The sequence below is a fragment of the Macaca fascicularis genome, chromosome 1, assembly GCF_037993035.2.
Source record: "Macaca fascicularis isolate 582-1 chromosome 1, T2T-MFA8v1.1".
Classification (NCBI taxonomy): domain Eukaryota; kingdom Metazoa; phylum Chordata; class Mammalia; order Primates; family Cercopithecidae; genus Macaca; species Macaca fascicularis.
In genome coordinates this window covers 5530182-5552044 of record NC_088375.1, presented here as the reverse complement: position 1 = coordinate 5552044, position 21863 = coordinate 5530182, and the positions used below count along the sequence as shown (strand labels likewise).

The window sequence follows — 21863 nt, the reverse complement described above, 5'->3', positions numbered from 1 at the left end:
TCCATTATATTTCATTATTATTCCATCCCACATATTGATACATTACCTTTTGGTCTAGGTGTTGCTGCTCTGAAAGCAAAGTACATTTTTTCTCTATCTATATTGGGGATTTTCACACTCTGTTTTTGAATAGTCTAATGAGATTAGGGATTTGCTTCATATTTTTCCTACTTGAGATTTATAGGACTTTTGAAACTATGGTTTGACATCTTTAGCCATTTTTTAAAAATTTCAATCATATTTTCAAATACTTTTTGCTCTATTCTCTCCTCTCCTTCTGAAGCTCCAATTATATATATGTAAGACATTCTCACTACATTCTTTTTATCTTACATTCTATTCTTACTTTTATTTTCTATCCTCTTATCTTTGCATGTTTCATTATAAACGTTCTGACGTAGTTTTGAGTTCACTAATTGTCTCTAATGTGAGGTCTACTTTGCCATTAAAGCCGTCTGCTAGAACTCACAATTCCAAATGTTTTGTTTTCAATTTTAGAATTTCTATGGGGTTCTTTCTTTTTAATTTTACCTTGATTACAAATCAAAGCTATTATCCATTTGTTTCTTTTTTATACTTTCCCTCTGCAGAATCACCCAATCTTAATATACTTGAACATACTAATTAATGCATAGTTCTTTTATCTAGAGTTCCTATGAATATAATTCTATTGTCTGTTTTTCCCTCTGTTATTTTGGCCACATTGTGTTGAATTTTCGTGTACTCATTTTTTAACAAGTCCTGGACGTAGCACATGAAAATTGAGGTAATGTGAGGTCTAGGAAGACACAATATTCTGTTAGAGAGAATTTACATTTGCTTTTAGCAAGCTCCTAGAAAACTAGCAAAGTTGAATCACCTTCACTCAATTTCAGGACTGAAATAATTTATAATTATATGTCAATCCTCTCAAAGCAAATCTATTTCCAGTTTACTCTTTCTTATAGGGCACAGTCCTTTAAGCTATCAATACCAAAATGTAGTGGTTTACCATGTCTCCTCTTTGGTAGATCCTAGATTCCAAAATATCACTCCTAGCTCTGGGAGCTACTCAAAAGGTCTCCATCTCCAATACTACTTCAAGAACTAACAGGTAACCCAAAGGGAAAAGTAGGTTCATTCTCTGGGTTTCTTTTCTCAATAAAGTTTTGGCCCCATAAATCTTAGCCTTATCAGCTCTCTGGTGCCTTTTTAAAAAACAAAAACTAAAGTCTTTTCCAGCTTTACTCATGGTAGTTAGCTGGACTACTGACCCAAATTACCTAATTCATCATAATTCATGATACTTAAACTATAACCCTACACCATTTGATGAGGATGGAGGGGTATGGGGGGTAATTCCTGCAAAAGAGTATCAGGTCAAAGTACCTGACTAACTGAAAGTGGGCATTCAATCTTCTAATTCCTAAGTAATGTGTAAAAATGTAATTAATTTGAAAAACATAATGGAGACCCCTATGAAAGAAGTACATTAATATTTTAAAAGTACATATACTACTTACGCAAAAATCAAACAATTTTCACCAACTGATTATTCATTTACTAATAAATATTTAATTAAATGTCTAATACATGTGTGCTCCTAAAGTTTAAATAAGGAATGGCTTAGGAAGAACTTACAGTCTGATGGGGGGGGCCTTGGTATTATGAGGAAGTATAATAAAATGTTATGGGTAAAATGATACAATTATACACTGAGTACAGTGGTGTTCTAACAATAATAATAGTTTGTGATGGGGACCCAAAGAGAAAGGTAATTCTTGAATGTAGATGTGCAAAATGAATTGGTACTGACCAGGATGAGCAAGAGACAAGCAAAGGATATGAGGTGTTCCTAGCAGTAGGGGCAAAAGGGCAAGAAGGAAAGAGCTACAGGTAATGTAAGAGCACAGTATAGCATTAGTACCTGGGAAACAACAAAGAGTTCAATGTATCTGGAACACGGTTGGGGCGAGGTATATGTGTACGCATGTACATGTGTCTCTGTATGTGAGTGTGAGTATAGTGGCCATGGCTGTGATAGTGAAGGTAGTTAGCTGTAAGAGAGAAAAATAATCTTTGTTTATATTGTGGATGGTCATGTGCAGCATAATAAAGTACATATACAAATCATATTTAACAGTAAATAAGTGAAGTGTATCCAATAAAATAAGGAAAAAAGGTATATGTGCTATCATCAAAATTATTAAACATTGCTTAAAAACACAGAGAAATAACACATAAAACTATCAGAAATGAAGAGATAAAATTGTTATTGTCTGCAGACACTAGATCTACAAAAGAATAAATGTTCTGGGTTACTTAACCCCAAAGGTGATGGTATTAGGAAGTGGGCCTTTGTGAGGTCATGATAGAACTCATAAATTAAAATAGAGCATTTATAGAAAAGTCCTCAGAGAGTTCCTTTGACACTTTTACTAGGTGACAATACAGGGAAAAGACACCTTCTATGAACCGTGAAGAGGGCCCTCCATAGACACTGAATTTGCCAACACCTTGAACTTAAATACCTGGCCTCCAGAACTGTCAGAAATAAATTTCTATGGTTTATAAGCTACTCAGTTTATGATATTTTGTTGTAGCAGCCCAAAGGGACTAAGGCAAATACCATTTACAAAAGCATCAAAAAGAATAAAATACTTTAGGAATAAAGTTAACCAAGAAGGTGAAAGATTTGTACCCTGAAAACTACAAAACATTGCTGAAAGAAATGAAAGGAGACACAAATAAATGGAAAGATATCCCATGTTCATGCACTGGAAGGTTTAATATTGTTAAGATGTCAATACCGCAAAGTAAGCTACATATTCAATGCAATCCTTTTCAAAATCCTACAGCATTTTTGCAGAAACAGAAAAAACAATCCTAAAATTCATATGGAAACCATAAAGAATCCCAAATAGCTGAAAAAATCTTGAGAAAGCAAAAAGCTGAGGGCTTCATACTTCCTGACTTCAAAATGCATTCTAAAGCTTCAGTAATTAAAACAGTTTGGTACTGGCATAAAGACATATAGACTAATGGAACAGAACAGAGAGCCCAGGTAATAAAACCATATATATATGGTCAAATGATCTTTGACAAGAGTGCCATGACTAACACAATGTGGAAATATATTGGTGCTGGGAAAACTGAGTATCAACATGCAAAAGAATAAAAGTGGAGCCTTATTTTACACACACAAAACGAACTCAAAATGGATCAAAGAATAAATATAAGACATGAAATTACAACCTCCTAGGAAAAAACCACAGGAGAAAAGTTTCATAACTTGGTCCTTAGAAATGATTTCTTGATGCTGACAAAAGCAATAAGAGATGAGTAGAACTACATCAAAATAAAAAGCTTCTGCACAGCAAACAACAGAACAAAACAGCAAACAACAGAACAAAACAGCAAACTACAGAATGAGAGAATGTATTTCCAAACCATATGTCTGATAAGGACTTAATATTCAAAATGTATAAGGAACTCCTACAACTCAATAGCGAAAACAAAAAACAGAAACACAAGTAAAAACTTGGCAAAAGACTTGAATAGACATTTCTTCAAAGAAGACATACAAATGATACACAGGTATTTGAAAAATGCTTAGCATTATGAATTATCAGGTAAGTTCAAATCAAAAGCACGATGAAATATCACCTTACACCTGCTAGGATGGCTGTTATTTTTAAAAAACAACAACATAAAAAATAAATAAGTATCAGCAAAGATGTGGAGAAATTACAACCTTGTACACCATTGTTGGGAATGTAAAATCACGTAGATGCTATAGAAAACAGTATGGAGATTCTTCAAAAAATTAAAAGTAGAACTACCATATGAACCAGCAATCACATTTCTGGATATTTATTCGAACAAAGTTAAATGAGGAACTTAAATAAATATCCGCCCTCTCATACTCATTGTTGCATTATTCACAATAGACAAGAGGTGGAAGCAACCTAAATATCCATCAGCAGATGAATGAATAAAGAAAATGTATTGGCCAGGAGTGTGGCTCATGCCTGTAATTCCAGCCGAGGGAGGAGGATTGCTTGAGGCCGGGAGTTCCAGACAAACCCTGGCAACATAGAGAAACCTTGTCTCTACAAAAAAAAAAAAAAAAAAAATTTAAATTAGTTGCATGTGCAGCTGTAGTCTCAGCTACTGGGGAGGCTAAGCTGGGAGGATCCCTTGGCCCCAAGTTCCAGGCTGCAGTAAGCCATGATCACACCACTGCACTCCAGCCTGGGTGACAGAGCAAGACCCTGTCTCAAGAGAAGAAAGAAGGCAAATGTGTTACATACATACAATGGAATATTATTCAGCCTTAAAAAAGAAGAAAATCCTCTACTATGCCGCAACATGGATTAACTCTGAAGACATTATACTAAGTGAAATAAGACAGTAACAGGACAAACACTGTATGATTCCACTTATGTGACGTGTCTAAAGTGTCAAATTCACAGAAGCAGAAAGTAGAACGGTGGTTTCCAGGGGCTGGGGATAGGGGAATGGAGAGCTGTTGTTCAATGGGAACAGAGGTTCAGTCATGCCAGATGAAAACGTTCTAGAGATCTGCTGTACAACAATATGCACATAGTTAACAATACTCTATTATACCCTTCCAAATGGAAGAGGATTTCACATTGTGTAATTTTTTACCATAATTTTTTAAAAGAACGCACTAACGTAGCTAAGACCATTTTTATTAAAAAAGAAAAAAAAGGGATATGTTGCTATATTAACAGTTAAAAATTTTATAAAGTTTATCTAATTAAAGCCATGTGGTGTTAATGCTAGATACAGAAAGGTCAAAGGGGAAAAAAATACTAAATCCTAAAAGCCCAAATATGTATATGTGTTATCCACAATCAGTGAGAAAAAAGTGGATTATCTAATGAATGGAGATGAGACGATGGGCTTGCCATTGAGAAAAAAATAAGAGTCCAACCTTATATCATGTACTGAAATAAATGTAAGATAGGTAAGAGATATACATTTAGTTTACGACAGGTAAAAATTTTAGACTGGGCAGAATACTAAAAACAGAGAGTTTTTTCTAACTCACACTAACCCTAAGTCTTCAATGATATCTAGAGTCATATAGAATTTCCAAACACCAGATTCTAGAGGTATACAGAAATGCACAAACTAATGGCAAATATAAGTATGTTGTTTTTCATTTGTACTAAATACTGTTTTTTCTTATAGTTATAAATGCAAATGAAAACTGATGGTTCAGAATAGTATATTATTACAGGAATAGCAGAGGACTTTAGAGTCTTAAGATCTGACAGAAATCCAGCTTTGTAAACACAAATGGCAAAACGAATTGTGCTTCAATAGATGTTAAAAATCCACTAACATTTTCAAAGAATATATATTGACATGGGAAAAGTTCCATTCATCCAGCCGGTCAATAAATACTGTGTTGGGCCATGGACTATGTGTTAAGACTTTTTAAATGAGCAAGGAAGCCATGATCTTTGCTATCAAGAATCTTAAAGTTTAGTGAGAAAGGCAAACAAGGATTACAGTTATAATATACTTGATAGAAAAGGTACAAAGGAAAATATCTAAGTACCTAGCAGGGGAACCTGCCTAGTCTATAAGAGTCAGAGGTTTTGTAGGAAAAATAACATTTTAAGTTCAGAACTGAAAAGATACATAGGAATTAGCCCAACTTAGTGGCTATGGATTATGGGTGGACATATCAACAAACTGAAAGCTCAGTATTAATTATCAAGGGAGAAAAGGCCCAGGACCAATGGTGGGGAGGGGAGGGTGTACAGGGAGGGGAGGGTACGCGGGGAGGGGTGGAGCTCGGGGACCCATACCCAGAACGGTATATATACTAAAGGCCTAATAACATCTGCACAGAATAAGATTGGAAGTACACAAAAGAAAATATTATCAATGCTTAACTCTTTTCTATATTTCTTAATCAATCATACATTACCATTTACTCTACTGATCAAAAGGGTTATTAAAATAATACTTTACCATTGTGCTTTTATTAAAATTTTAGACAAGACTGTTAAAACTTAATGTATTCATTTGGCAAATAAGGCTAATAAGACTTAACTTCACAAAGCTGCTGATTAGGATCAAATATAACATGTACAGGATAACGGTTTTGTGACTGTGGTCGCTGGACCTGGACCTAACTCAGTATCAGAGTGAGCGGATATAGAATTGGGAAGTAGTTGTAAAAACTGATAGATCAGGAGGATAAAAACGTGGACCCGATGAAGTTGATGAGTTGGTTACTACAGTGTTGTCACTACCCACTTTAGCAATAATGACAGTCAATGTTAATTAATCCTCCCTCCCGCTCCTTAGACCCAATCTCAGAATCCTTAGCAACCTACTGCTCCAGGCAGCCACTTGCAATTAATTTAGAATGGCATGTTAATTGCAATCTTTTGCTATCACTAGCCTCAGAATTGCAAGTATGAATACAATCATACAATTTTTTAAAAAAGGTAGTTTGGCTATAAAAATGTCTCTCCTTTTTGAGACAGAGTCTCGCTCTGTCACCCAGGCTGGAGTGCAGTGGTGCGATCTCGGCTCACTGCAAGCTCCATCTCCCGGGTTCATGCCATTCTCCTGCCTCTGCCTCCTGAGTAGCTGGGGCTACAGGCGCCCACCACCATGCCCAGCTGATTTGTTTTGTATTTTTTTAGTAGAGACGGGGTTTCACCGTGTTAGCCAGGATGGTCTTGATCTCCTGACCTCATGATCCACCCGCCTTGACCTCCCAGAGTGCTGGGATTACAGGCGTGAGCCACCGTGCCAGGCCAAAAATGTCTTTTTAAATGTATATTTTAACATTTAAATGTTCTGTTTCTCTGAAAGTATATCTTCTAGCATGCCCAGAGGTTCTGATGTATTAAATATTATTTTGTAAGCCACCGTTATTCATGTATTATGCCAGAAACAAGAATTTAGAGACTATAGCATTTAAAAAATATATTTACATATATTTACAAATAATAAAGTCAGACACAAATACATTAGATGGAGTGTTGCTTTTTCACAAATGTTGCTTTTTCACAAATGTTGCTTTTTCACAAAATGAAAACAAATGAATTTCTTACCTTTCCTCTGGAGTATCTACATGAAATGTTCTCTCTATAACAGTGGTCCACTGGAGACATCTGATTATAAATGTGTTTGGCTTTGGTCGTTCTGTTTTCATTAATTGGCATTCTAAGAATAAAATAAAATGTTTCTTTAAATATGGATATATTTAAACCAAGAAGTAAATAATTGAGAACTACAGAGCTCTATTTTAAACAAAACCCAGTGTGAACTCACAGCTTTCTATGGATCTCCACTCAGTATTATTCACAACCTGACCTTAGTCTTCCTTTCCAATCCTTCACCCATTCTGGCCACATTAACCACCTCAACTGGACTACATAATTTTCCCCAAACACATCTTACCCTTTCCTCTATTTATGCCTTTGCTCCAGCTGTTCTTGTTATCTGAAATACTTCCCCCACTTATTTTATCTCTATCCATATGCATCGCCTGCAGTCACAATAATTCTGATCCTTGAAGGTCCAGATCAAACATTATTCCTTCCATGAAACCTTCCATAACACCTGGCCCTAGATTGGCCATTTCATCCTCTCAATTCTCATTACTTATTACCATATCCCTCATTTGTCACTTACCATAGACTATCTTACAGTATTACTTATCATTTTAAGAAAATTACAAATATCACTTATCCTTACCTAGATTATAAGCCCTTTGACAATATAAACTGCCTGCAACTCTTACTATCCACAGCCCCGAGAGCTAGTCAGTCTAAATGTGATTAAATTCTGTTAGTGAATAACTAGGAAGATGTCAAAGAACATGAGCCTAAAAGTATGGATTCTGACACTGGTGTGCCTGGATTCAATTATATTTTCATACCATTAACTATACAAACTTGGACAAATTAATTTAACTCTCTAGTCTTCAACAGTTAAGTGGGAAACAGTATCTACATCATAGAATTGACGTAGGAATAATAAACTCATGTAATATTAGCATAATATGAGACCTGTAAGCTTTCGACAAACATTAACTATTATTTGGCATATATCTGAGCTGGGTTTTAAAGGATAAGTGGTATTGGACACCAAGAAAAAAATAGGGTAGAGTTGTCTGCTGACTCTGCTCTTTTCAAAGAAATTAATTTATCTCCATTGAAAACTTCAAGTCTTTTCTCAGTGCTTATCTGCTGTGTCCTATCTCCATCATTAGCAACTATCAACCACCATTTCTGTCTTTACAGTTCCAATTCATTACTCAGATTAGCTGTGGTTTTTTCTTTTTCTTTCTTTTTTTTTTGAGACAGAGTCTCGCTCTAGTCACCCAGGTTGGAGTGCAGTGGCGCAATCTCAGCTCACTGCAACCTCCGCCTGCTGGGTTCAAGTGATTGTCATGCCTCAGCCATCCAAGTAGCTGTGATTACAGGCATGCACCACCACATCCAGCTAATTTTTCTAATTTTACTAGAGACGGGGTTTCACCATGTTGGCCAGGCTGATCTCGAACTCCTGACCTCCAGTGATCCACCCGCCTCGGCCCCCCAAAGTGCTGGGATTACAGGCTTGACCCACCGTGCCCAGTCCCAGATTAGCTCTTTACTGGCCCTTTACACGGAGAGAAATCATTCACCCAAGGGTCTCTGCTTAGTTTTCTTTTCTTTTCTAACAGTTTTCATGTTTTCAGTAATCATCTCTCAGTTTACCAGTATCAAAATCCAAGCTTTTTTCACCACGGAGTTCTACTTTAACACACACATGTCTAAATACGTAGTGAATATGTCTACCTGGTTGAATTACTGGACCACCCCTGAAACCAAACTCAGTATTTTCCCCCTAAAATGCATTTCTCCTCCCGGTTTGCATAATTTTTCCATCACCTAGGCTGAAAGATAAAGTGATCTTCCTTTTTTATACTATTTGTCATTACAGATGCTCCTTGACTTATGACTGTGTTACATTCCAATAAATCCACTGAAAGTCAAAAATACTGTGAGGAAAAATGCATTTAATACACCTAGACTACCCAAGATCATAGGTTAGCCTAACCTACTTTAAACACGCTCAGAACACTCACATTAGCTAGAGCTAGACAAAATCATCTAACACAAAGCCTGTTTTGTAGTACAGTATTGAATACTACACATAGATGGATGTTTTGTCGACATGATGAGATGTGAAAACACAAAAAATAAGAGCATCCAGAGAAATGCTAGCAACACAGTACACTGTAGAGTATCTACTGTGCATGTTGTGATCCCGTGGCTGACTGCGAGCTATGGTTTGCTGCTGCTGCCCAGCATCACTAGGGAGTATCACACAGCAAATTACTAGCCCAGGAAAAGACAAAAATACAAAATTTGAAATACAGTTTCCACTGAGTGTGTATTGCTGTCAGGAGCATGGTAAAGTAAAAGACATCATTACACTGAACTACTGTAAGTGGGAGACTATTCATAACCGGTTTTCCACTGCTGTAATTCTAGTTCAGATTCTCCGTGCCCAATGCCTAAACCTCCCAGCTGCCCTAAAACCGGATTCTTCCTGTTTAGAGATGCTGAGTGACTATAGAAGCTAAAGACCGAAACTGTGCTCTGGGAGACATCTGAACATGTCCGAACGTGAACTCTTGATCTCTCTCATCCCTGCTCCTCCTTCTGCCAACCTCTACTATGGTTTTCTCTAGCTCACACGACACCTCCATCCTTTCAATTGCCCAGGCTGAAAACCCAAGAATCCCCTTCAAGTCCTCTCTTCTCTGACATCACATTCACTCCTGCAAATCCTGGTGTTTCTACTTTAAAAACATAACCTGCTTCTGATAACTTCTCACCACCTCCACTACCTCAGACTAAGCCATCACTGTCTCTCACCTGATGATTCCAAAAACCTTAGAATAGCTTTCCCCTGCCCCTCACTGCGGTCTGTTCTCAATACAGCAGCCAGAAATCTTCTTAAAATGAAGATCTGCAAAAAAGTTCTGCAGTGTTTCAGTTCACTAAGAATAGAAGAGTAGGCCTTTAAGTGATCAGCAGGTGTCCTATGTGATCTGACCCTCCCACCAACCCTACTCAAGTTTCTGACCTACTTCCCTAGTACTCTCTTTTCAGGCTGCTCTGCCAGCCACCCTGGCTTCCCTGCATTTCCTCAACAATGCACTACACTCTTTCTGCTTTAGAACTTTTTGCCCTCTGCCTAGCACTCTTCCCACCCCACACATCCACACAGCTGCCTACCTTAAACATCCTATTTAATACTGCAATCTGCACCCCTTACCTAGGACTCTCCCTCCATCTTCTCTTACCTGCTCTATTTTTTATTTTCCATAGCATGTTACTGTTTTCTAACATTTGATATGAAGTTTTTTAGTATCTTTTTTGCTTACTGTCTTTTCAACTAGATTGTAAGCTCCATTCACATATTCTTAGCACTTGGAACTATGCCAGACACACAGTACTCAATAAATATTTTCCAAATGAATGAATTCTGGTAGTAATAATCCAACAAAGAAGGTAATTTTGATGCTACCAAATGATAATTTCTAAAGCAATGTTCCTACAGAAGCAAGAAGGGATTAAATTTGCTAGACAAGTAAAGGGGTAGCTCTAATCAGGAGTATAAATAGTTTAGTAATGAAATAAGAGAGAAGATATAAGGGCCCAAAAGCAATTAGGAGTACAGAAGCAAGTAAAAGCTGGTAATTATTTTCTCACTGCTTCTGTTTTTTTTTTTTCAATGAATTAGGATATAAAGCCATCGGGAATAGGTTGCAAAAGGATTCATTGGGCTTTGAAGAAAAAAAGATATGAAATAGCACTCTGGGAAAACCAAAGTACAGACAGACTAGGGAAATCTACCATGACGGCCAAGAAGGATGAAGGACCAACCTGAATTTAATAATGAAGAATTTAAAGTAGTAACAGAGATCATGGTTTGTGTATTTTCTCTCAAATATATTCAGCTGCATGTGTACAGGTGAGGAACACAGAGTAATGAATTTAAGCAAGGCTGTATTTTAACCAAGTAAGTTTGTCAAAGCAAGAAAACAGAAAAGAATTGAGAATCCAAGGCAAGGGAGCAAGGCAAGGGAGTAATTACGATAATCAACTAAGAAATTTAAAAAGGGTATGGAGGAAAGTGAGAACCTGGGGATGTGCAAAATAATGAAAAGGTGGTAGAATCAACAGGTCACAAAATCTATTATATCACAATTCAACTCTGTATAGCAGCATTACATACTTTTTGAAATATAAAAGTTAAAAAATACAAAATATAGTATTCCATAAAAATAAGCAAAAACAGTGTTCATTTGAAAGATGTAAGTTTTAAAATACCAAAGACATTATACTAATTTGTACTAATAAAGAGCCAACCAATTCCTATGACTGACTCTGCCCATCAGTCTGATTCTCTTTGAAGCCAACTGTTACTCCCCATATCCTTCTTTTCAAAAGTTCTATTAAATTTCCAGCCAGTAGTTCACGAGCTAACTTACTTAAAAGTTAGGAAATGTGTGCACAGTTCTTCTTATAGCATGTAGGACAGTGATAGGACATAGGAGTATATAATAAATACTTGATGACTGGGCAACTGATTGGCTTTAAATGTAAAGAATGGAGGACAGACACTTAAATGAGAGGCGTGCCCAAGAGAAATACTATGGGGTACAGAGAAATACAGCACAGAAGCAAAGAAAGAATGCCCAGTTTGAGGTTCACTATTTCAGTTTTACTTCAGATTCCCATTATGGTGATATAAGGTAATTAAGATAATGGACTTTGCAATCAGAATAAGAAATTCAAATCCAGGCTCTAACACAATCAGCGGTGTGATCCTTTTGAAAGTACTTTACATCTTAGCCCTCAAGTTCATCATCTTTAAAAGCACTATCATGAATTAAAAGCACATTTTCAACACCATATCTAAATGAAGTTTAAATGCTATAATTTAAAGAACTTCTCAACACCAGACTTTTAGGAGCTAAAGTGCTGTTATCAGATTCCAAATATCAATTACCATAATTTATAAGGCTGCTGAAAACAATAAAAGACATTACTTTAACTACCATTCTCAAGCAGATCACTGAAAAGGAATGGCTTAGAAAAGAATAAAATTCTTGTATTTATGTATGCAGTGGTTTGGAAAAATATTAAAAGAGTAACATAATGACTAAGTAGTTATGCACAACTTGACTGTTTTTACTAAATTTGCTAAGTATCCATGAACCAAATGATATATATGAAATGTCAGTTATGGGCCAGGCACTATGCAAAATGCTGGACACACAAAAATGAATAGGAAACTCTATGAGCTCATAGCACACACCATACTACTAATCACTCTACCCATGTAATTATAAAGTACTATTTCATTTATGATATAAAGGATTTGATCAGGTCCTCTGAACCCTCTAGTCCAACAAAAATAATGTTACGTGTAATTAAAAATAAATAGTATAATAGAAATAAACCTGGATTTTATAGATCTCAGTATGAAATACTCTACAAACACATTCAATCTGTATACCAAGATATTCAAGTGGTAGTTGGATGACTACCAAGAGAATATCACAATGTCTTATGGTTTGTTGCTGTACAAAACAAATATAATTTAAAAGCTGAATCCAAATTCAAAAAAGTTAAAACTCTAAATTACCATGTTAAAACCAGTGATCAAGTAAATAGAAAAACTTCTGAGTTCTTGCATGTTCACAATAAGGAATCAGAAACACATGATTCTTAAAGGAAATGGTGGTTAATACATGGATTAGCCAATACTTCTTTAAAAGAGTATTTTCCTTTTATTCCCAAAGCAAGGTAGGGCAATTTAAATTTTAAAAATCAGAAGTAGAGTTCTTTGTAGATTCTGGATATTAGCCCTTTGTCAGATGAATAAATTGCAAAAATTTTTTCCCATTAAGTTGCCTGTTCACTCTGATGACAGTTTCTTTTGCTGTGCAGAAGCTCTTTAGTTTAATCAGATCCCATTTGTCAATTCTGGCTTTTGTTGCCACAGCTTTTGGTGTTTTAGACATGAAGTTCTTGCCCATGCCTATGTCCTGAATGGTATTGCCTAGTTTTCTTGTAGGGTTTTTATGGTTTTAGGTCTAACATTTAAGTCTCTAATCCATCTTGAATTAATTTTCATATAAGGAGTAAGGAAAGGATCCAGTTTCAGCTTTCTACTTATGGCTAGCCAATTTTCCCAGCACCATTTATTAAATAGGGAATCCTTTCCCCATTTCTTGTTTTTGTCAGGTTTATCAAAGATCAGATGGCTGTAGATGTGTGGTATTCTTTCTGAGGGCTCTGTTCTGTTCCATTGGTCTCTCTCTCTGTTTTGGTACCAGTACCATGCTGTTTTGGTTACTGTAGCCTTGTAGTATAGTTTGAAGTCAGGTAGCGTGATGCCTCCAGCTTTGTTCTTTTGACTTAGGATTGTCTTGACAATGTGGGCTCTTTTTTGGTTCCATGTGAACTTTAGTTTTTTCCAATTCTGTGAACAAAGTCATTGGTAGCTTGATGGGGATGACATTGAATCTATAAACTACCTTGGGCAGTATGGCCATTTTCATGATATTGATTCTTCCTATCCATGAGCATGGTATGTTCTTCCATTTGTTTGTGTCCTCTTTTATTTCGTTGAGCAGTGGTTTATAGTTCTCCTTGAAGAGGTCCTTCACATCCCTTGTAAGTTGGATTCCTAGGTATTTTATTCTCTTTGAAGCAATTGTGAATGGGAGTTGATCCATGATTTGGCACTCTGTTTGTCTGTTATTGGTGTATAAGAATGCTTGTGATTTTTGCACATTGATTTTGTATCCTGAGACTTTGCTGAAGTTGCTTATCAGCTTAAGGAGATTTTGGGCTGAGACAATGGGGTTTCCTACAAAACAATCATGTCATCTGCAAACAGGGACAATTTGACTTCCTCTTTTCCTAATTGAATACCCTTTATATCTTTCTTCCACCTGATGGCCCTGGCCATAATTACCAACACTATGTTGAATAGGAGTGGTGAGAGAGGGCATCCCTGTCTTGTGCCAGTTTTCAAAGGGAATGCTTCCAGTTTTTGCCCATTCAATATGATATTGGCTGTGGGTTTGTCATAAATAGCTCTTATTATTTTGAGATACGTTCCATCAATACCAAATTTATTGAGAGTTTTTAGCATGAAGGGCTGTTGAATTTTGTCAAAGGCCTTTTCTGCCTCTATTGAGATAATCATGTGGTTTTTGTCTTTGGTTCTGTTTATATGCCGGATTATGTTTATTGATTTGTGTATGCTGAACCAGCCTTGCATCCCAGGGATGAAGCCCACTTGATCATGGTGGGTAAGCTTTTTGATGTGTTGCTAGATTCGGTTTGCCAGTATTTTACTGAGGATTTTTGCATCGATGTTCATCAGGGATATTGGTTTAAAATTCTCTTTTTTTGTTGCATCTCTGCCAGGCTTTGGTATCAGGATGATGCTGGCCTCAAAAAATGAGTTAGAGAGGATTCCCTCTTTTTCTATTCATTGGAATAGTTTCAGAAGGAATGGTACCAGCTCCTCCTCGTACCTCTGGTAGAATTCGGCTGTGAATCCGTCTGGTCCTAGACTTTTTTTGGTTGGTAGGCTATTAATTATTGCCTCAATTTCAGAGTCTGTTATTGGTCTATTCAGAGATTCAACTTCTTCCTGGATTAGTCTTGGTAGGGTGTATGTGTCGAGCAATTTATCCATTTCTTCTAGATTTTCTAGTTTATTTGCGTAGAGGTGTTTACAGTATTCTCTGATAGTAGTTTGTATTTCTGTGGGATCTCTGGTGATATCGCCTTTATCATTTTTTATTGCGTCTATTTGATTCTTCTCTCTTTTCTTCTTTATTAGTCTTGCTAGCGGTCTATCAATTTTGTTGATCTTTTCAAAAAACCAGCTCCTGGATTCACTGATTTTTTGGAGGATTTTTTGTGTCTCTATCTCCTTCAGTTCTGCTCTGATCTTAGTTATTTCTTGCCTTCTGCTAGCTTTTGAATGTGTTTGCTCTTGCTTCTCTAGTTCTTTTAATTGTGATGTTAGGGTGTCAATTTTAGATCTTTCCTGCTTTCTCTTGTGGACAGTTAGTGCTATACATTTCTCTCTACACACTGCTTTAAATGTGTCTGAGAGATTCTGGTATGTTGTGTCTTTATTCTTGTTGGTTTCAAAGAACGTCTTTATTTCTGCCTTCATTTCGTTATGTACCCAGTAGTCATTCAGGAGGAGGTTGTTCAGTTTCCATGTAGTTGAGCAGTTTTGATTGAGTATCTTAATCCTGAGTTCTAGTTTGATTGCACTGTGGTCTGACAGTTTGTTAAAATCTCTGTTCTTTTATATTTGCTGAGGAGTGCTTTACTTCCCATTATGTGGCAACTTTGGAATAAGTGTGATGTGGTACTGAGAAGAATGTATATTCTGTTGATTTGGGGTGGAGAGTTCTGTAGATGTCTATTAGGTCCGCTTGGTGTAGAGCTGAGTTCATTTCCTGGATGTCCTTGTTAACTTTCTGTCTCATTGATCTGTCTAATGTCGACAGTGGGGTGTTAAAGTCTCCCATTATTATTATGTGTGAGTCTAAGTCTCTTTGTACGTCTCTAAGGACTTGGTTTATGAATCTGGGTGCTCCTGTACTGGGTGCATATATATTTAGGAGAGTTAGCTCTTCTTGTTGAATTGATCCCTTTACCATTATGTAATGGCCTTTTTTGTCTCTTTTGATCTTTGTTGGTTTAAAGTCTGCTTTATCAGAGACTAGGATTGCAACCCCTGCCTTTTTTTGTTTTCCATTTGCTTGGCAGATCTTCCTCCATCCCTTTATTTTGAGCCTATGTGTGTCTCTGCACGTGAGATGGGTTTCCTGAATACAGCACACTTATGGGTCTTGACTCTTTATCCAATTTGCCAGTCTGTGTCTTTTAATTGGAGCATTTAGCCCATTTACATTATTATGTGTGAATTTGATCCTGACATTTACAAGAAAAAAACAACCCCATCAACAAGTGGGCAAAGGATATGAACAGACACTTCTCAAAAGAAGACATTTATGCAGCCAATAGACACATGAAAAAATGCTCATCATCACTGGCCATCAGAGAAATGCAAATCAAAACCACAGTAAGATACCATCTCACACCAGTTAGAATGGTGATCATTAAAAAGTCAGGAAACAACAGGTGCTGGAGAGGATGTGGAGAAATAGGAACACTTTTACACTGTTGGTGGGACTGTAAATGAGTTCAACCATTGTGGAAGACAGTGTGGCGATTCCTCAGGGATCTAGAACTAGAAATACCATTTCACGCAGCCATCCCATTACTGGGTATATACCCAAAGGATTATAACTCACACAGATGTAAAGACACATGCACACGTACGTTTATTGCAGCACTACTCACAATAGCAAAGACTTGGAACCAACCCAAATGTCCAACAATGATAGACTGGATTAAGAAAATGTGGCACCTATACACCATAGAATACTATGCAGCCATAAAAAATGATGAGTTCATGTCCTTTTCAGGGACATGGATGAAGCTGGAAACCATCATTCTCAGCAAACTATTGCAAGGAGAAAAAACAAACACCGCATGTTCTCACTCATAGGTGGGAATTGAACAATGAGATCACTTGGACACAGGAAGGGGAACATCAGACACTGGGGCCTATTTTGGGGTGGGGGGAAGGGAGGAGGGATAGCATTAGGAGATATACCTAATGTAAACGATCAGTTAATGGGTGCAGCACACCAACATGGCACATGTATACATATGTAACAAACCTGCACATTGTGCACATGTACCCTAGAACTTAAAGTATAATAAAAAAATATTTTGCATATATAGGGTTAAATAAAATAAATTATTAAAATTTTAAAAAATAAATAATCAGAAGTAGAAACTTTGGATAGAGATTCTAAGAACTATTAACCAACTGATTATCAGTAAAGTAAATGTGCTTATACAAAATGCCAGGTAGCTAACTTTTATTATAACATACTTCTCAGTGTTATTTGTTACACCGTTACTTGTATTAGATAGTTATACACTAGTTAAACTCTCCTGAGCAACATGAACCACAAACTGAATTTTAAATGTTCTGCTTACTTTACACCATTCTGAGCCACAGATGACAAAGTTTGTTCAAAGCTGTAATTACTCTGCAAACCTGAAAGCCAATTAGAAAGACTGCAACATGTCAGATCAAGAAATACATACACCAAAGAAAATTTTTAGAGATCATCTGTTTGGATTTTATTAAAATGTTTAAAAGTTTCATTTCAACCAACCTCTTTAGCCATTTAAACACTAATTTTATTCTTTCTAAAATAACATCCAATGTGAAAAACAAAGGCATAATAATAGATTCCATTTTTCATTAAATCACAGAATGAAATAATGCTGGCTGTGAGTTACGATGACTATAAATCAAGTTTATTGTTCAGGTCTTAAAAGTGTGATACACCATGGAGGTTCTTTGAATGGGACAAAAAGCATTTCTATCTTTTGTTTAATGTTTTCATTCTCTAGGGGCAAAAAAGCGTAATACCTATTTAGGATTCAATACATCAACCTTTAAGAGATTCATTTAATCCACTGAGCGAAGGTGACTTAGGTTAGGCAGGTGTCCTGGTAGAGAGCAATTCCAGCAGCAGATAACTGTGGAGCGATCACTACATTCCAGGCACTGCACAAAGAGTGGTGTACAACTGTTACTCATTTAATCCAAAGGAAAAATCTAAAAGGTGTTATTACCTTCCAATTTATAAATGAGCAAATTTAAAAGACTCAGGCAATCTAAATAACTTGCCCCAAAACACACAACTGTGAGTCATTATATAAGGATTTATTCCAAGTCTATCTCAATCCCAATCCCATGCTCTTCTGAAGAGAATATACTGCTAGGAAAAGTGCCTTAAAAATCAGTAATCATCTATCAAAGCCACAGTACTGTCTTGTTCCCTCTTCTATACCTTCTCTATACCTTCCCTGTGCTTGGCCCTTCTCCCATCTATGACACATTTTCTCATATAAGGAAATCCAGGATAAGTTTCAATTGATAATAATGTTTGAGCTGGTGAGGGCTCCAATGTGTTTGTCTCTGGTTCTCTCCACCGTATAGGGATGGACAGAATGAGGATTATCTCCTAGCAGGATGCTGATCCTTGATATCTCGTTTCTCCAAGTAGGAGTAATGAGAGGTGGTTTAGAATGAGAAGCTGAAGGGAAAGAAAGTGGTAAGGATAGCAGAAAGGAAGGCAAGAGAGCCTTTGGGCTCTTTCGCTGCTGGCTCTCACATTCTCCAATACCAATGAAGTTAATGATTAAAAAAATGTTCAACTACTAATAATGGAAAAGTGATCTGCAGACTCACATCAATCCAACTCCACATTGCTAGTTATTTCTGTCTGAACCATTTGCTTATTTATCACCCAGACTCAACATATCTCTCTCCACATAAGCCAACAGGATAGAAGACAAAGTTATTACATTTGATTCCATAATACAAGGGGTTCAACAAATAATGGGAGTAAGATTGGATTAGTAACATTACATTTCCCTCTAGAAGATGTTTTTCACTTTATCATCCACATTCCAAATTGTGACATTTTAATTATCATAAACCACCACTTTGGAATTAACATGAAATACTATTTATGAACTTGAGTTGAATTTTAAGTCACGATATGTTAATGTGAACTTCTCCTAACACATTTTTCTTTTTTGAATATGGTCACTACAAATACTATAATTTACCAAAAGCACATTTACAGAGCCAGTATTTTCCCCATCAATATTTCTCTATCTTGTTTACCTACCGAATACTGCCTCTAATTAAACAAATACACACCTCAAGAATCTTCTAGAACAACTGTTCTTTGCATACTTTTTGCCTACCTGAAATTACAAATAAACATACTGTGGTCATTTTGAGACAACAGTTAAAATATAAAAACGACATAAATCATTTACTAAAAGAATTATAAGAGGCATGCAAAAATCTAGTGGACTCAAGGAATTAGGCATGTTGGTTTTTTGGCTTTGATTTTAATTTTTCCAGTATAATAGCCATGGACTTTTTTAAAAGGTAGTAAAATATACATGACATAAAATGCACCATTTTAACCATTTTAAGTACACAGCTTGGTGACATTAGTAAATTCACATTGTTGTGTGGGCAAGTTGGCTTTCAAACATATTTCTTGATTTACTTTCACTGTATAAATCATCCATGCTTAATACAGAAAACCCCATAAATAAGTATAAGCAAAATAAAAATATTCATAATCCTACCATTCAGGTATAACCATTATTAGTGTTTGAATACATACATTTTTAGACCTTTCCTAAGCACTTTTTAAAAATAAAAATGAAACCATGATTGATGATATTATATGTTTTTGGGTATTTTCCATTTCAGTAAATAAAGATCTACATCATTATATTTAACAGTGGCATAAAACTCCATTGTACTCATACACCAGAATAAGCAGTTTATTTATAGTCATAATGCATGAAACAGAAGTAAATCATTCAGACGTACACAGGATATCTAACCATTCATTACATAACATGCTACTGAATAACATGGTAAAATCTGAAAAATAATTATGAGTTTGTTTGTTTGTTTGTTTGTTTTGAGACAGAGTCTCACTCTTTCACCAGGCTGGAGTGCAGTGGCACGATCTCAGCTCACTGCAACCTCTGCCTCCTGGGTTCAAGAAATTCTCCTGCCTCAGCCTTCTGAGTAGCTGAGACTACAGGTGTGCACCACTAGGCCCAGCTAATTTTTGTGTTTTCAGGAGGGACGGGGTTTCATCATGTTGGCCAGGATGGTCTCAGTTTCTTGACCTCGTGATCTGCCCACCGCAGCCTTCCAAAATGTTGGGATTACAGGCGTGAGCCAACGTGCCCGGTCTATTTTTAAGAAAAGCTATTTATATTTGAAACATGATGAACTGGGATTTAATAACAAAATATTTAAACAATCCAACAAGAATGTACATTAGATTGAAAATTCCCTTAGGGGAAGGTCCATACTATTTGATTTCTGGTACTATGCCTAAACAGGGCTGGTCTCAAATAAATAAACAAACAGAATGACTAATACATTGCCCCAATTTATCTGTGCCTTGGCTAACTGAAATCACATGTTAAAAAACAGCTAAAAGATAATCTACCCCTAATAAAATAATTAATTCAGGCAAAAATCACCAATGGTAAAATCATTTGGTAAATAAAAATTAAGACTAAATATTGCATAGTGCCAACATGTCAAACCACAGATTATCTGGTAACCACAAGAGGAAAACTTAAGTTTATAATGAAGAGACGACGCGGTCACTACCATAACCCAGTGAACAACGATAGCATTACTAATAGCTGGTCAACCAAATACTAGGTACCTCTAGACATAACGCAATATGAAGTACACAGACTCACCAAGGAAACAATCTTGATAAAAATTCTGAATATGAATCTGATGGAATCCTTAGATCTAACTTCATTTTACAGTAAATACAGAGGTAGAGGAAAAGTTAAATGACACCTTGCAGAAACAATCAGAGAATTCCAGAAGAGAGAACTTTCATAGGATAAATGACGTAGTCTCTTTAATAACTGAATGTACCCAAAAGTGGGGTGAGGAGGGTATTCTAATACTCTGCTGGACTACTAGGGAATTAAAAGATTTATAAAAACCAAATGCAATGCGTGGTCCTCCTTAATACATTTTGGTCTAAACCAGTTTCAGGCAACAAGTGGGAAATCTGAATATGAATTTGTACTCGGTAATACTAAAGATTAGTTTTATTAGATATGACTATGATACAACTTTTTAAAAAATTTTAAATTCATGAAGTACATGTGCAGGTTTGATTCATGAGTATATTGTATAAAGCTGAGATATGGGCTTCTAGTGAACTCATCACCCAAATAAAGAACATAGTACTCAACAGGTAGTTTTCTGGTCCTTGTCCCACCTTTCCCCTTTTTGGAGTCCCCAGGGTCTATTATTTCCACCTTTATGTCCATATGTACCCACTGTATAGCTCCCACTTACAAGTAACTTACAACTTAAATGCCTCGAGATTTCCATCTGTACCAACGAGACAATTTCTACTCACATAACTTCAAAGTAGCTTATCAGTGCTTACATACCACAGTGAAATAAACAATAAACATATACAAAGACCAAGATGCAGATCCAAAGTCACTTTGTTTTTTTTTTGTTTTTTTGTTTTTTTGAGATGGAGTCTTGCTTTGTCACCCAGGATGGAGTGCAGTGGCACAATCTCGGCTCACTGCAACCTCTGCCTACCGGGTTCAAGCGATTCTCCTGACTCAGCCTCCTGAGTAACTGGGATTACAGGTGCATGCCACCACGCCTGGCTAATTTTTTGTATTTTTAGTAGAGACGGGGTTTCACTGTGTTGGACAGGCTGATCTCAAACTCCTGACCTCAGGTGATCAGCCCGCCTCTGCTTCCCAAAATGCTGCGATTACAGGTATGAGCCACCACGCCCAGCCTCAAAGTCACTCTTTAAAGCACTTGTATTAAATGCTGCTCCTCTTCCCCCTAATTGCCCCATTCCTCTCCTTCATTTTGCTGGTAAATCACTCAAAATAATCTACAAAGCTGGCCATTGTTACCTATGCCTTAACCAATTAGCTAAATTCTGGTTTCTACCACTCTACTGAAGTCTCTTTTTCATCAGATACATTTTCTTGTTCTCATTTTCATTTCTTTGCAGCATTTGATGTTCTTGGCTCTCTATCCTTTGAGTCCTTTTTCCTTGACTTCCATGACAC

The 21863-nt window shown here is 36.5% G+C and overlaps 1 protein-coding gene across 7 annotated transcripts in view; it reads right to left on the bottom strand.

Annotated features, from left to right (window-relative positions):
* The window catches only part of AKT3 (AKT serine/threonine kinase 3), a 362856-nt gene that overhangs the window by 165913 nt on the left and 175080 nt on the right, over nt 1-21863 (bottom strand). For all 7 annotated transcript variants that reach the window (XM_005539655.5, XM_065531593.2, XM_065531583.2 and 4 more), the window contains one exon: nt 7089-7200. In XM_005539655.5, coding sequence (XP_005539712.2) covers nt 7089-7189 — 101 coding nt within the window. In that variant the 5' untranslated portion in view covers nt 7190-7200. The remainder of the gene's footprint in view (nt 1-7088; nt 7201-21863) is intronic.